Source organism: Pelecanus crispus, chromosome 2 (genome assembly GCF_030463565.1).
Source record: "Pelecanus crispus isolate bPelCri1 chromosome 2, bPelCri1.pri, whole genome shotgun sequence".
Classification (NCBI taxonomy): Eukaryota; Metazoa; Chordata; class Aves; order Pelecaniformes; family Pelecanidae; genus Pelecanus; species Pelecanus crispus.
In genome coordinates this window covers 64,584,644-64,600,957 of record NC_134644.1, presented here as the reverse complement: position 1 = coordinate 64,600,957, position 16,314 = coordinate 64,584,644, and the positions used below count along the sequence as shown (strand labels likewise).

The window sequence follows — 16,314 nt, the reverse complement described above, 5'->3', positions numbered from 1 at the left end:
GTGGAGGGCAGTCTATTAGTCCTTAAAAAATATTCAGTTAGTCCTTAAAAAATATTCAGTTAGACAAATTATTAGCCTAACTGAACTAACTACAAAGTAATTTAAATCTGCGTGTCATAGCTGCTGCAAATGTACTTTACTGAAAAGCTCCAGGTTTTGGAATGGCAGATATACGTGATACAATACCAAACAACTGTCTGCTCTCAGAAGCCTTTTGAGTACAAGTGTGCTGTTCTGGCATGATCTCAGGCTTGTGTGTTTTGCACAGATAATAGGTTGAGAGATGCTAAATATCAGAGAATAATTCATTAGCTAGAAGTCATCATAAAAGCATCCTTGTGTACCAGTTGTTCTGTAGCCTAAAGTTCATTGTCAGCTGCAAGTGACATACGTTATTTCTTAAAGGTCACAAAATAACGCTCCCATGGAACATCATCTTCATGGTGTATATTACAGATATAGTACATCTAGATGTATTATTGAATGAGATGGAGAAAGCTTTTATCATGTATGTGAAAATGTATAAACAAACAAACTTACACCTTGTCCCTGCAACAATGCATAAATAAAGCATGCTGGGTTCTTTGCAAATGCAATTGGTCTGACGGTCCTTGTGTCCGTATTGTAATATTCAGCTGTACTGAATTGTATTTAATGAGTTATGGCAGGTTTTTAAACTGGGATTCTTAAAATGGGATTGCCAAAAAGGAAAAATGACAAATTAGTTCTTCGTTGGGAAGGAAGTTCACACTAAACCAAAGTAGCCTTCAGCTATTAGCAAATGATGAATTGCTATGTCTGTCTAGTTTGTAGTTTCTCAAATGCTGAGGATGCTTCTTATAGTGTAGTGGTAAATATGAGCCCAGGGGAATAAAGATCATAGAAAACAGATCATTAATTCATCTTTGGATGATGTTTTAGTGGTCCTTTCATTCCAGTCCCCTTCCCCTTGTCTGCTCCCCACCCATAATGAGAATTGAGTCTCTAAATGTGCAAAAAAAAATTTCCTGATTTGATGCAAGTCCAGAGATGGGAGTAGATTGTAACAGAAGTTTAAACCTAGCTGCTTGAACAAATGAGAAGAAAATCTTCCCAACCTTTTAGTATGCCTCTTTTCACCCTACCAAGTAAAGTTCCTTTTAAAAAGTGTTTTAAGATACTGTTGCTGAAGAGAGGGAGCACTTTTTTCCCATGCTTAATGGACTGCTCCTGTGACGAATGATTACTGTCTCCCTGCAGGTTTAGCAGTGTTATGCGAGTACTGCTGAATTGCAGAGTTCTGTATATTTATCTTCCTCCTCTCAACACATGACAGATTGTTGTGAAAATAGTTGTTTTCTTCACTGCCTGACAGATGAATAGAACAGAATATATACGCGTTTGCTTTACTCACTTAAACAGGAGAGACAATTATGTCTGCATCTTCCTGATTTTCTGTTACTACTCTTTTTTTTCATGGGGAAAAAAATGTGTGTGTCTGTTTATGATGTAATCATTGCTCAGGCCTTGCAAAATATGGCTTCATGCCCCATATGCAAGATTTCCATGTTCTATGTATACAGACAGTTAAGGACTCCAGGGTCAAATTTGGGCTTTTTCCAGGGTTTCTTTGAAAGCTTGCTGATCGTTAGAAGTTCTGGAAACAAACACAAGTATTTCTAAAAAGTTTTTTTTTAAAAAAAAAAAAAGGCAAAGCACTAAGGTTTTATTAAGATCAATCATTAGATGAACCTTTTGTCTTTTTTCAAAGTGAGTTTAAGATTTTGGGCTACTAGATTTCAAAGTCTGCAGCAGACTCATGCAAAGCAAGAGCAGTTTCCCTTGCACATGGTTCCTCCTGGGGAGGACTTCATATCACACTTCCAGCAGAGATCATAGAATATAGATGTAAAATATTTAAATGCTTGGACAGTCAAAGAGCAAATATTCACTTACATCCCTTCCCTTGCTTTAAAACTGGTAAGGGAGTGAGTCTGCTTTGCAGGGACAGAAACTTGGTCGTGGATGAAGACTGATCTGCTCCACCTGTTGAAGCTGCATAGGGAAAGAAAAACAGTGCTGTCTAGTTAGCCTGGGAATTAGAGCGAGCTATGCGCTCTGTCGTACTTCTAGCAAGTTCACAAAATGTAAGCAGGAAACAACTTGCTCTCGCACTGGTTGTAGGAATCCTGGTGGGACCTGCACATCCTTCTCAGTTTGAAAATCAGTAGGGATCTGTACTTCAGGCTTCTCTTGAAATAAATGTCTGAGATTTGCACAAGGTATTTCCACTCAGATACCCCAAATATGCTTGATTATATTCTGTTCTACAGCAATGCAGACAGAGGAAAGGATCTTATTTCATTTAGTCTCCTATTATAGTTTTGCACTTCTGTACTTTTTGGTGTGTGCATTGTTCTAGAACTGTTTTTCTCTCTCTTTCCTGGAATCCCTTGCAGCCATTGCTGTTCTCAAGGACAAGGAACCTGGGTCATTCATTGTTCGAGACAGTCATTCTTTCCGGGGAGCCTATGGGCTAGCAATGAAAGTTGCTACACCACCTCCTTCTGTGCTGCAGTTAAACAAGAAAGGTACTGTATGCCTTCTATCTATTATTTAACAAGCCATGCATAGTAGGAAGCCCTTATTACTGGGTAATGATCTGGAGGAACCTCCCCCCTTCTAGTAAGTGCAACTTGAACTGCAGGCTCCATTTGGTACCTTGTTAAATGAGACTGGATAAGATGTCTGTTGTACTTTACAGTTTCACTGTGGCTTGTAAATATATGTTCATTGTGGCTGTGCATGTATTGTACCTAACCAACCTAATAGAACATCAGTGTCGTCTCAGTAATGGGTCCTCCCTAGCAATCAGAAGTCTGCATTTGATCCACATACCACCATATAACACTTTTGCTTGTCTGGAAGGCTGAATATTTTTGACCCCAAGGTTTTATTTTGAGTCAGTTCTACATTAGATATAAATCTGAGAAGATTCCCTAAGGAAAGATGATAGTTGTTTAAAAGAAGTGATGAAATACACCTACTCTTCCAGCTCCAGTGCCTCCATGTATAACTTGTGCCTGATAGTTGTGAAAGGCAAAATGAGAAGAACATATGGAAAGCATTAATCAATGTATGGAAACTCAGCAGCCAGTATCTGTAATGTTCTGGCTCCATTTGTGCTACTGCAAGGGTAGTGGGGTGGTTTACATTGCTGCTGTTTTCCTTTTACAAAGCTTATTATGTTTCATTAGTACATGCTGCCTGGTGAAGTAAGCAACTGAGATCACAGGAAAGCAGTGATTCTTAGTGTCATGGCTATGGAAGTGTGGTTTTGTCTGGTTTGGGTTGGTTGATTGGCTGTTGGGTGGGGGTTTTTTTAAGATTTCATGCTTACTCTGGGGCAAGGTTAGCAGTCCTCTACTACAATAACACACTTAAATTCTATACTCCTAATCTGGTATCTTGAGACAATTTCTAATAAAAATTTGCCGTGTAATCCTTCTTTTTATGGCCAAGAAATGTCAGCAGAACCACTGCAATGTCTTATTTAATGAAGACAGCAGGGACGCGCTAGGGTGGTAATACCAACAACAAAGAGGCAAATGAAGAGTGGCTGTATGTGTTTTTAATAATCTTTTTTTATCATCAGACCAACGAGGTCCAGGAGTACATGAAAGTTCAAACTCCACTAGCCTTTAAGAGCCAGTTTATGTTAGTTGTACCACAGGCAAGTGGTAGTAAGCGAAAACTTTAGTTGAGACTGCAACATTCTTCCACTTCTCTTAGCTTTTTTGGTTCCCACTGTTTCATCCCTGAAGGCACAAATTTGTTCAGTCTCCTGCAGGGTTTCTTGTTCCAGGCTTCCCCTTCCCAAATACCCTTGTAGGCATTTATTTTTAATACTGTGAGAGCGTAGTGGCAAACAGTAAGCCATTTGAAAAGGTCATCTTTGCATTATTTGCTTGCATAGAAGTTTCTGCTGCCCAGATTAATGTGTTCATCTGTATTAGCCTGAAAGTCAACCCTTGATGTCATGTGTTTCCTGGACTGTGGCTGATAGATCAGAGTCAAAGGGAGCATTTGTGTTTGTGGCTCTTTTGTTAAGTTTTGAATGGTGGGGTAGTTTTGTCCCGTTGCTATGAAATAACCCTTTAATTACTTGGAGAGAGGTTCAGTTTGTAGTCTAGTGTGAAATACTATGAACCAGTCTTTGAAGAAATAATGAAGTTGTCTTAATTATATGTGTGCATATGTATGTATATATTTAAAAGAATGCTAAATCTCGAGGGAGTTTTTATATGCCTCTTGGACTTTGAATCTCCTCATTACATCCAATTTTACAATTTCAATTTGTTCTAGATTCCTGAGAGATAAAAACTGTCTTTAAAAATCTAGTGAAGCCTGAGTGTTTCATGTAATTGTTTGTTTTCAGGAGTAAAGACTTAGCATAAAACTGCAAACACTTTAAAACTTAAAAATTCACTGAGAGACTTGGTATCATTACCTTTGTGTAGCTAAATCTTCTATTGTTTTAATCTGGAAAAGTTCTGCGAGCAGAACTGTCACTAGAAATCTGAGTATTTTATCATACTTCTACTCCCTTGTCACATTGGATACAAGTTCTTCTAATGGGCAAGTGCATCAAAATTGCTAACCATTAGTTTTCCAGATTTCTGTTCCTGTCTGTAGTTGGGACCATGCTTGGACATTTTGGACACCAGTGTATATTTGGGTGTCAGTCACAATCATAAAACCTTTTTCTGTCTAAAGTGAGCTATTTGCTTGTTTGTTTTTTGCAAAATGGCCTTTTTACTACAGCTTGTAGTCTTGCAGTGGAGCAGGTCTAATGTATTCTTTGCATGCTGTATATAAAACATTTGGTGATAATGTGGAAAACTGCTTCATAAAGACCTGCTAATTTGTGAGACTGTTGTCAGTTTATTGCTTCTCTTCATGAGCTTTCTTTTTCTTCTTCAACACAGTTGGAGATTTGTCAAATGAACTTGTAAGGCATTTTCTGATTGAATGCACTCACAAGGGGGTGCGCTTGAAAGGATGCCCAAATGAACCATATTTTGGTAAGTAACTGTGCATCACAGGGGCACAGGAAATGGAAACAGTTTGCATTTGCCAGAGCTGTTTTATAGACTTGGATGGAGTGCAAATGAGAGAATACTTTGTTCAAGTTCTGATGATTCCTGTAGGAACCCATTCTAAGGTTATAGGAACCTTGTACACATTTACCTTAAGTATATGTGCAGGACACTCTAGCACAGATGCACGTGACCAAGCTTCAAGCGGTCAGGTTTGTCTACCACTACCAATGCTGTTGCAGACAGCTGAGCTGAATGACTGTTACGGGCCTTACTGATCAGGACTTTTGCCTTATTTTGTCCTGTGCTGTATTTATACTGTATACTAGCTGGCTAAAATGACACTGGAGTAGGACATTCACAAAGTACATTATGCTGCATCAGCCTACCTAATGTGATATGATGAAAGCGCATTGCCTGTTGTGGCAAACAGCCAAATACCTACCTAGCTGCTCACTCATTTGCCCTCCTCAGTGAGGCACGAGGGGAAAATAGGATGAGTAGGCTCATCTGTTGAGATAAAGACAGGGAGGTTGCTAACCAGTTGCTACCATGAGCAAAAGAGACTCCACTTGGGGAAAATTAATTTAATTTTTTGCCAATTAAAATCAGTAATTCAGGTAGTGAGGAACAAAGATAAACATTAGAATAACACTTTTCATTCCCCTTTCCCAAGTTCAACTTCACTGCTTCCCCCAAGACTCCTCACCCCCACCTCAGGCAGTGCAAAAGTGGGTGGAGGGTGTATGGTCATTACAGAACAGTTCCTCGCTGCTGCTCCATCCCTCTCCCTCCCCATGGGCCGCCATCCTTCAGGAAAAAAATCTGCTCCAGCATGCACTCTCCAAGGGCCACAGTTCCTTTAGGAAAAGTCCACCTGCTCCAATGTGAGGTCCTCCATGGGCTGCAGGGTGGGGGATGTCAGTTTGGGTGCCTGGAGCTCCTTTTTCTCCTTCTCCTCCTCTGACTGTGCCTCACCCTTTTTGTTCCCTTCTTGTCTCTGTGTGGCCTTTTCTGCCCTTTCTTAGATACGCATCCCACCTGTGGCTCAGTGGTGCCCTGCAGTGGGTCTGCTGGGGCCAGCTGTGTCTGGCATGGGGCAGCCTCTGGCCTCTTCCCGCAGAGGTCACCCTGCAGCCTTCCCACCCTCTGCTGCCAGCCTTGTCACATACACCCGATACACCCATGAAAGGGTCATCTACCATAAAATGAACAAGTGTAAAATGACAAATCCTATTTGAAGTAAAGGTGGGTTGAATTTTGTCAGTGTTTGGCATGAGACATTTCAAATCAGAATTTTTAGCCAAGACCTACCGTGATCTTGAAGTACGTGTTCATGGAAAAGGTGTAGCCCTATTAATCATTTAGTTTGAGCATCTCCTAATCTTTCAATATATACAGCCTCAAAACTTCTTCAGCGAAGTAGGTGAGCAGGCACTATCGCATAGTTGTATGGATAAGACAGTGAAGGACTAATAGTATCAATTGGTCTTTGCATTTCTGTGAGATCCTTGCAGAATTGGGTCATCTTTCCATTTCAAAGAAATTTTTGATGGGCTGTAAAAATAAGGTTGGTTTTGGTTGAACTGTGATTTTTCTCAAGCACATGATTATAGTGTTCAGTGTTTGCTAGTAAATGGGATTGAAGGATGGCTTTTTGTACAAACAGACTGATGAATGTTACGCCTTCCTCTCACTCCTTAGAGTGTAATCTCGCATGCTAATGTCAAGGATGACTAATGTTTAATTATTTTAATTAAGCCAAGTCCAAATGACAAAAGTGACTGAATAGAAGAATAATTTAATAGACAATGCTATGTACATCAATGCCACATTGAATGGAGGAGTTTTTATCTAGACCATCTTTTATACTTTTAGAAGCACAAAATAAAGGTGTATGTAGTCTCCTAGTGGAGACTAGGTGGCTAGGAGGCAGAAATCGCTCTTTCTCTGCCTCATCCCATAGCGCTGACCCCTTGTGCTCTTACCATCTTCATAAGATTTCACTACATTTAATGTAGCAGAAGTGAAGAACATTGAAAGGAATTTACTGACTTCCATATGTTACTGTTTTTGTTATTTTTGTGCTTTAACCATTTGAAGCACAGCCATTTAGGTTAGGATTTAAGCAGTGTGTTTAAGCAGGGTAAGGGAGTGTATGATTGTGATTAATGAGTTCAAGTACAGCCAACTGGGAAACATGCTGGGAAACATGAATACACTAAAGTTGACTGAAGAAGGTCTTGGCTTAGGTGCCAAGAGAACTTTTTTAAAAGGTCAGCGGGGGGTGGCCCCTCGGTCTATAAAATACTTGAGAGCCAACATAACTGTTAAGCATTCTTCTTGTACACTTAAGTTAACTGTGCATGTCTTGTTAATCTTCTGACCACAGGGAGTTTGACAGCTCTGGTGTATCAGCATTCCATCACTCCACTGGCATTGCCCTGCAAGCTCCTCATCCCAGACAGAGGTATGCTTTTTAAAGTACAGAAGAGATATACCCAGCCAAGCTCTCCTTCAAAGTGCCAGTGTCTGAAGGCAGGTGAACATGTCACAAGTTGAGATTTAAACAAGAATGCACAGGGAAGGAAGCTGTGTTTTAACAGTGGTTCTTCAGTACTGCTGATGGCTGTTATCCAAGCTGTAGTTGTGAGCAGACTAGTACTGCGATATTCCAGTCGTAAACATATATGCGTCATAGAAATCCACATAGTAATCTAGCATGTAGGAAGACAAATATACTTCTTAGACATGAAATTATGCCCATGTATGGTTAGATGTAACCACTCATACAGGTCTGGATGGCAAAAGGGCTTTAGGGAAGGTAAGTAGGTAAAGAACAGAAGGTGCCCTGAGTGTGACACTGGCACAAAGGAAGTAGCAACCTACGCAGGTCCAAAAATTGTTTAAGTAAATGATCAAAGAGCCTTGGTTGCATCATGGGATTGCCATTCTAATTTTAGTTATGGTGATATCATAAACCACTCTGAGACAACAGCAAAATGTAGCTATGCTTGCTGCATAATTCAGTTGTCTGTTAGTCTCCCACATGAAGTTAACACCAGATGTATTATTGAAATGTTAAACATTCCTGTGGTTTTCTACTGAACTCTTTAAACTTCTGTTAAAGGCCACATGTCAGTGTTCAAACATAGCATTTGAATTATGCAAGTAGATTAATGAAACCATTTTAGCACAAAAACATGCTATGCGAGATGTGACCAGAGATCTCTTTATATGGCAAGCCAGTGTGGTGGTAGGTGGGTTTGTTCTCCTTATCCTTCTCACCTAAAATGGAAAACTCCTTCTGTTCTGGCAGAGGTGCAGGACTGAAACATTTGCCTTGTCCTGAATGAACATAACGCAGTGAAATTTTATTTTGGATTTATTTTTGAATTTGATATGATCATGCCTTTTAAGATGATCTGGGGTGGTTAATGATTCTGGACACAGTGCGTGGAGTATTTAAAGCATATGGGTAACTCTAAACATGAGGAGTGTCACATGCCAGATTACTGCTCTCTTCCTCATTTGAATGTATTAAAAACCAGCATGCATGATGTTAAATACAGCAGTAAGTGAGATCTTTTTACATGCATTTATATAACTGAAATAACATACCGATGGACAGTTTTCTCATTAATTTTAACAGAAGATTTGGAGGCAAACATTCCACTGCTCTCTTAATAGTTCAGATGTTTGTTTTCTACATAAGTATGAAGAAAGAAGGGTTATGTTGTCATCTTCTGAATCAAAATACAATTAATTGATTTCATCGTAGAAACACAAAGTCCTTGTGCCTAAATTAGTGTAAATTATACAAATGAAATTAAATAATTAAAATTGCACTATTTAAAAATTTCAAGGTTGTAATAAGCAATGAGTTTTGTTTTAATGTGATATCATGTGTGTCCCTGCAGCATATGCTATGTAGTTATGTCTTTTACTGTCAGGGTATAAAGGTTGAGCATCCTTCCTGCGGCACTGATGCAGCACAAAAACCACATGAATGATTATAGTTGCAGCTACAAGATTGTTTCACGTTTCTGGCCAAAAGTTGTCCAGTAGTTGAGATCACAGTTACGAAAGCTAAACTCATACTTGACCATGTGCATTGATTAGTCAATTCAAGTCCAAACGAGACATGGACAGTTGTCCTGGTTTCAGCTGGGTTAGAGTTAATTTTCTTCCTAGTAGCTGGTACAGTGCTGTGTTTTGGATTTAGGATGAGAATAATGTTGATAACACACTGATGGTTTACTTGTTGCTAAGTAGTGTTTATGCTAGTCAAGGACTTTTTAGCTTCCCATGCTCTGCCAGGTGCCCAAGAAGCTGTGAGGACAGCTGACCCAAACTGACCAAAGGGCTATTCCATACCATGTGACATCCTGCTCACTATGTAAAGTGGGGGGAGTTGGCCAGGGGGGGCAGCGATTGCTGCTCGGGGACTGGCTGGGTATCGGTCAGCGGGTGGTGAGCAATTGCATTGTGCATCACTTGTTTTGTATATTCTTTTATCATTATTATTATTATTACTATTACTTTCTCTTCCTCCGCTGTTCTGTTAAACTGCTTTTATCTCAACTCATGGGTTTTCCTTTTTTTTCTCCCCAGTTCTCTCCCTCATCCCACTGAGAGGCTGGGCAGGAGGTGGGGGGAAGGGTGAACAAGTGGCTGTGTGGTACTTAGTTGCCAACTGTGGTTAAACCACGACAACAGTGTTTTCTGTTTGCAGATCCCTTGGAGGAGATAGCAGAAACTTCTCCACAAACTGCTGCAAACTCAGCAGCGGAGCTTCTCAAACAGGGTGCAGGTCTGTTGAACTTTTTCTTTGCCTTTGACTGTCACCAAATTTTGTATCTTACAGGCTGGGAGAAGCTGAAGCTTAGACTGGACTGAAGGATGTTTTAAGGGAGCAATTAAATTTAGAGTGCTGTGTAAAAGTGTAAAGGGCACTGTAAAGACATGTACCAAGTTCTTCCTGTTTTCTGCAACCAGCTCCTAAGTTCTGCAACCCTGTGTTTGCTTGCCATTCGTGTCTCCCATGAGAATATGAGGTACACATAGGTTGGTTCAAGCACAGCAATTTTTAAGTGGTGACATTGCTTTCTTAACTGATGAACTTAGAGAAGATATTTTCAACCTGTGGTTGCAGAGGTTCATGAACTGCGTCTGAGGTCTGCAAAAGGCAACTAAGGAAATTGTTCAGTAGGGTTAAATTCTCAGCATAGGGGTCAACAATACTACTGGGAAATGCTTACTGTCCCATCAAGCTGAAAAAAAAATACTAAAATACATTGTCCTGTGCTTCACTTGATGATGCATGTTATTAGGAAATGTCCAGTGTCTTTTCCATTGGATGCTGTTTTATGGATTCTCATGCATACTGCAGCACCCAAATTAAGTTGTCTTACTGTGAGCTAATTGATGTGACAGAAGAACCCTGACAGGATTACTTCCAAATGATGTGATGCTATGCATTGGAACCATGTGTATTGCTCTCATATAGAGGCATTTGCAGCAGCTGTGTAGAGACGTGCTTTGCTTCTCATCATTTGTGTGCAGCTGGCCCAGAGACAACTAGTGAAATACCCTGTCTGAAAAAGTGTGGTGGCATCCTAACCCACCATTATTGGACACGGTGCTCTGAGTACCCCTGTGTAATCTTAAGGCTGTCCTTAGTAGAAATGCAGCCACTGTGTTATTCCCCTGTACAGTGAGCATGCCCAGGGGATCCTGTCCATACCCTCCCGTGGTCTCTGGTTTTCAGGCTGCTATGAATTCTCCCCAGGATCTATCTGTCCACCTGATTAGTCCCATTAGAGCAGGAGAATACACCGTGTGCCACTGTCCTTTGAGTTTAGCCTACCACTGGAGCCACAAGCAAAAGTGTTGTGGCCAAGCATGCCTTTATAAGAATGCTGTCTCATTGCCCTCACCCATTTTAGGGCACTTCTGAGGGGGCAAGTTGCCAAGCTGAGCAGCTCTGGAGAGTGAGTGTTGCTTCTTGGTTGTGCAGCAATCTGCTTTGACTTAAAAATTTGAAGTACCACTTCGAGTGCTGTAATCAAGCAGGAATGTGTGGCTGAGGCAATGGCAAGCCTTTGCAAGGCTGTGCCAGGAGTGAGCACGTGTTGGCCTTCCTGTCTGCTAGTGCTGGTGGTGTTGGTTGTGGCCAACGGAAAAAAACAAGGAGAATGAATTTTTGTAGAACTTTCCCTCTTGAAAACCCAGTGAAGGGGGCGTGTGTTGTCTTGAGAAAGGTTGGTTTCTCCTTGCTCGGGCAATGCTTTTCAAAGAAAAAGAAATAATACTTAACTTCAATTGGGGCAGTAGTCAGATAACTCCTTATGGGGGACATCACATCATGGATCATTTGGGGAACTTAGTACATTTGGTTTTTCCCTGGTTTTTTGTTGTTGTTTTTGTTTCTAAACGAGGGTTTGGAACCTGAATAGATCAATTCTAGGAGAGATTCTCAGAGGTTTTTTTTCCTTGATACATCATTTTCCACTGATTTTTCCATGTTCTGGAGGTGCCTCTCCAGTCATAGAGACATTCAAGTTGTGGAGTTCAACGCGGAAGTGCGCACCTGAAACACGTAAATTGTTTCTTTTCCAACAATCTGAGCTTGTGTGAGCACCCGCAGTTTAGTCAAAGCAGATGCACTTTTTCCCTGCCCTACTTTTTACCCCACCCTTCTCCCACTCCACAAGCAAAAAAATGAAGATGTGTTTTCCTAGAATGATCTTTTTTTATAGCTGCCTGAAAAACCTAATGAGCATTTCCAGTCATTATCTAAATGCAGAAGCTGACCAGAAATCCTTTGCTTCCTGGAAAGTGACAATTGAAGACTAGAAACTGTACAGATAAGTGGCTTTTCCCTAGATCAGGTGTTGCTTTATTAACCTCCCTGTTTGGCAGCAAAATTTTCTGCCCCAAATAAATCCCAGTTCTTTATATCTGTTTCCACTAATACAGTCAAGGGACTAAGCATTCTGAACAAAGCACATTCCCAGTCTAAAACAAGCAGGGATTATTCGAAATGGCCACATTGTGTAGCTGTTGGTGGTAGCAGGGACATGACTACAAAATGCCACCTGTGGAAGACGAGACCAGCAACATTGCAGGGCAGCTGCATTGCATGAAAGACACAGATGTCTTCCTTTTGTTCTAGCCTTGAGTATGGTTTCTGTGGGATTGCTGTCATTTGATACCCCATCAGACCATGCATGATGTTCTTAAATGAGAACTCCTTCAGCCTTTCTCACTACCTTTCCTTTCCTGTAATCTCCTTTTTAAGCTGACATTTTTGCACCATCCAACACTTAGAAAAAGCTTCCATTTATTATTTTTTGTGCTATAGAAGTAATCTACTGTATTTGATGACTGCTTTTGAACTGTGACACTGAGAGCAATCTAGACAAAATGCTTGGCTATTTAATTTAGAAACAAAACCTGAACACAGTCTGTTGACACCAGTGCAATATCTGGCAGATCAGGAAGGCAAACCCTTCATGTTGGTCTCGGAAGTGGTGCAGAGTGTGACTGTGAAACAAGGCAAGCTTCCTGTGGTGGGAAAGGCTCACAGGATAATGAAGAGCTTTAGATCTGTACCAAACATACCCAGTAATGATGTGAGAAGAGGAGAGCTTGTGGTTTGGAATGTTACATACAATTTTGGATAGACATGACAGAAAGCTGTTCAGCGAGGAAGGCCTCATTGAACTTGCTGTTCATCATCTTAAATCAATACAAAATCTTAAATAAATACAGTCATTGGCTTAAATATAAAGTTATTAAAAACAAAGGGACAGCAGAAGGCCTATGACCTCCAAAATTATAGTCTTAAACTGTGAAGCAACAGTGGGACAAGGTAAGGCACATGTAAGAGGTTTGATAGTTTGCTGCCAGCCTTTCCTGTGGTGGAAGGGAAGGTGGAAAATCTATGTTTGGTTTGGTCAGAAGATACCCGTTTGCTTGCTCTTGGGTAATGATGTCTCAAAGTCTTTCACCTCTTTCATTACAGCATGTAACGTTTGGTACCTGAATTCAGTGGAGATGGAGTCCCTCACAGGCTACCAGGCAGTACAGAAAGCCTTGAGCCTGACACTGATGCAAGATCCTTCTCCCATCTCAACTGTTGTCCATTTCAAGGTGTCTGCGCAGGGAATCACATTGACAGATAATCAAAGAAAGTAAGCAAAAGAGGGATGGGTAGAGAATATCGAGCTTTGTCCCCAACAAGTGTTGGCTGCTGTTGATTTGATTTTCCTAGTCTCTGCAGTCTCTGTCTCAGAGGATAATAGGATTGTCTAAAGAATGACAGTGACTCTGTCCACTGTCTGCAATACTGGAGAATGAATGTTTTAAGCTATGAACATTACTTCCACATGGCAGCTTTTACCTCTGGGAGGTCACTTTGCTATGGCATTTTTTTCATTTTTGTTATTTCTTATAAACAGGGAAAGTAATGGCTCTGCCAGCATTTGATATTCAACCTGTTCAGTTAAATAATTTATCTTCGTGGTATCTTTCACCACTATCACTGAACAGAGTTGGCCTAAGCAGACACTGTGTATCTCCAGTATTTGAAATGGTGCTTTAGATAGCCTGTAAAATACTATGATGAAAAGTTAATTTATATTTACTTTGTAGTGAATGCTATTAAGGCTACCACAAAGTCTTTAGATTTGAAAACTGACAATAACAACATAAGGAGGGACAACAGGAATTCATTATAGGTTAAAGAAAAAAAAGGTGCCAGACTTCTTAATTCCATGGGGTCTGCAAGCATTTGTAGCAGATCAAGGACAAAACCTCAAATTATAATGCCTAGGAGCGTTTATATTTTGAAACTTACTACAATAAAATTGTTCACAAGTTCCAAGAAGTTGCATTTCCCACTGACGTAGTATCTAAACGGCCAGTTCTTAGAAAAAATAAATTTCATACTTCTAGTTCTTTTTCTTAGCTTGACGGTCAGTTTTCTTTTGGTTCAAAAACTTGACGTTACTATTCTAAATATGGATTTATTTGGTTGGAGCAGTTCAGGTGGCTTTCAAAGTCACTCAGAGATAGCAAAAAGAATATATCATCATTATTACATTTAGAGTAAATATAATTTATTTTTCAGATCTGTTTATTGTTTAAAATTTTAAGCATCTTAATGATTCCTAAAACTGGTTTTATTTCTTCCTGTCCAGACTCTTTTTTCGGCGACATTATCCAGTCAACACTGTTATTTTCTGTGCTTTGGATCCACAGGACAGAAAGTAAGGAAGACAAACAGTATTTCTAATATGTTGTTTGTATTGTTGATCTATAAAAAAAGACTAACATAGGTTTCATTTGTATTTCTCCATTCCTTTTTTTTTTTTTTACTGCTTTCTTAATGGACAACAAGATGGATGAAAGATGGCCTTTCTGCAAAGTAAGTGGACACCTGTCTGAGCCTCTTTTAACTAAATGTTTTAGGAATATCACTACAGTGATCAGTTTCTTAGTGTTCTAAATTATTTTTGCTAGAGATGTAGAAGGGAAAGCAGCTGTTCAGGGACAAAAGTCTCTCTGCCTACTGTAATTGGACTTTAGTTACTTCATCTGCACCTCTGCAAGTCAGGGCCTAATTATGTGATGGGATGTCTGGAGGCAGAGCTAGCGTTGTTTATGTAGGTCGCAGGTCTGTGATTTGACTAAAGTTTCAAAAATGAAAACAGAGCCATTTGCTACTCAGTTTTGTGTTCCACTTGTTCAGCAACAACTAACACAAGCTTACTTGTCTCAGACTGATAGCTTTAAAAAAAAATAAAATCCCACACACGGTACATAGATGAAAACACTCCTAGTAATACTAGCGTGTGGCATAAATATATAATTACCGGTGGGTTGCAAAGTGTTTTCTGTTGAAGACAAACATCATTGTCCCCCTTCTACCAAAAGAAAAAACCTAAACAGAGGGAGCTCAGGCACTGGTTTCTGGAAAGGAACAGAAATAGGTGGCTTAAGTGCTATTTCAGCACTCTGTCCACTGAGATGTGTGGCCCTCAAAGCCTCTCTTTAGGCAATTTCTGACACACTACAACACACACACGCCAAGGTAGGTAAGAGAACAGCAGTATTGAATCAGATTAAATATATCCCCAGGGTCACCAGCATGTCTCTGACAACAAACTGTACAGGATGCAATATAGACAGAGTAGAAGGAAGGGGACAGTCTCCTTCCCTGATTCTGGCCATCCTGAGCCACCCAGGAGCTCCTGAATTGGCTGGTGCATCTGGATCACTGTGTTTAGAAGTCACACAGGACCTTGTCCATCAGAACAGATGAAGTCTGACTTGTGCTTTTGTTTTTTGCTTTACGAAATGAGGCAATGCCTGTCTGTCCTCTGATACACTGTGATTGTTGCCCTTGCAGAGTATTTGGGTTCGTTGCCAGGAAGCAAGGCAGTGCCACAGACAACGTATGCCACCTGTTTGCAGAGCATGATCCAGAGCAACCTGCCAGCGCCATTGTGAACTTTGTATCAAAGGTCATGATCGGATCCCAGAAGAAGATCTGATGCCTTTCCATCCTTGACTCAGAGCTCTTCACTGAAGGAAAGCACTGTGAGAGGGAAAAAGCCTATTCAGCAGCAATGTCTGAACCTTGTCATTCCCAAGAAGGAAGGCAGAGGACAGTCTAGCTGCACTGTGTTTGCAAGAGTTCAGCCTTTTCTTTGAAGATGCCTCTGACTTAACAAAGCATTATTTCTTTGTTTTTTATATCAAAGGACAAAACAAAAGCAGCTGGGTGCCACCCAAACCCATGTAGCCTGTACCTGAATGAAGCATAAATGAAAAACTCCTCCTGAAGGGTTTCTAATACATTTTCACATGCTGTTTCTCATCATTTATTGGAGCAGAAATACTCACTAGGCTGTGCTACTTTTTTGTGCAGAAAATGTTTTGTATAATCTCCACAAAGACACTTGCCATAGTTGCATCAATGGTAGCTATAGGCCTTGCAAACACGCTCTTAAGAGAATGATGGTCTGAGGAAGACTATTTGCTCTTCCCTTCATCTTTATGTGATCAGTGATGGGAACTGAATGGAGAACGGGGAAGATGTATGTGAAGAGAAGGTTTGTGCAAGTTGATTTCTGATAAGAAAGGAACAGCAATGTGGAATATTCAGGGAGATTGCTATGTATTTAGTATTAAGAAGGCTGGGCTGGTTTAGTTTGAAAAATTTTAC

General features: G+C 40.3%; 1 protein-coding gene across 1 annotated transcript in view; it reads left to right on the top strand.

Moving 5' to 3' along the window:
- Nucleotides 1-15,640, top strand: part of TNS3 (tensin 3) — a 121,567-nt gene extending 105,927 nt beyond the window's left edge. The window contains 8 exon segments of the mRNA XM_075704756.1: nucleotides 2,439-2,570; nucleotides 4,968-5,063; nucleotides 7,471-7,548; nucleotides 9,814-9,891; nucleotides 13,108-13,276; nucleotides 14,285-14,353; nucleotides 14,485-14,511; nucleotides 15,496-15,640. Coding sequence (XP_075560871.1) covers nucleotides 2,439-2,570; nucleotides 4,968-5,063; nucleotides 7,471-7,548; nucleotides 9,814-9,891; nucleotides 13,108-13,276; nucleotides 14,285-14,353; nucleotides 14,485-14,511; nucleotides 15,496-15,640 — 794 coding nt within the window.
- The last annotated feature ends 674 nt before the right edge of the window (nucleotides 15,641-16,314 follow it).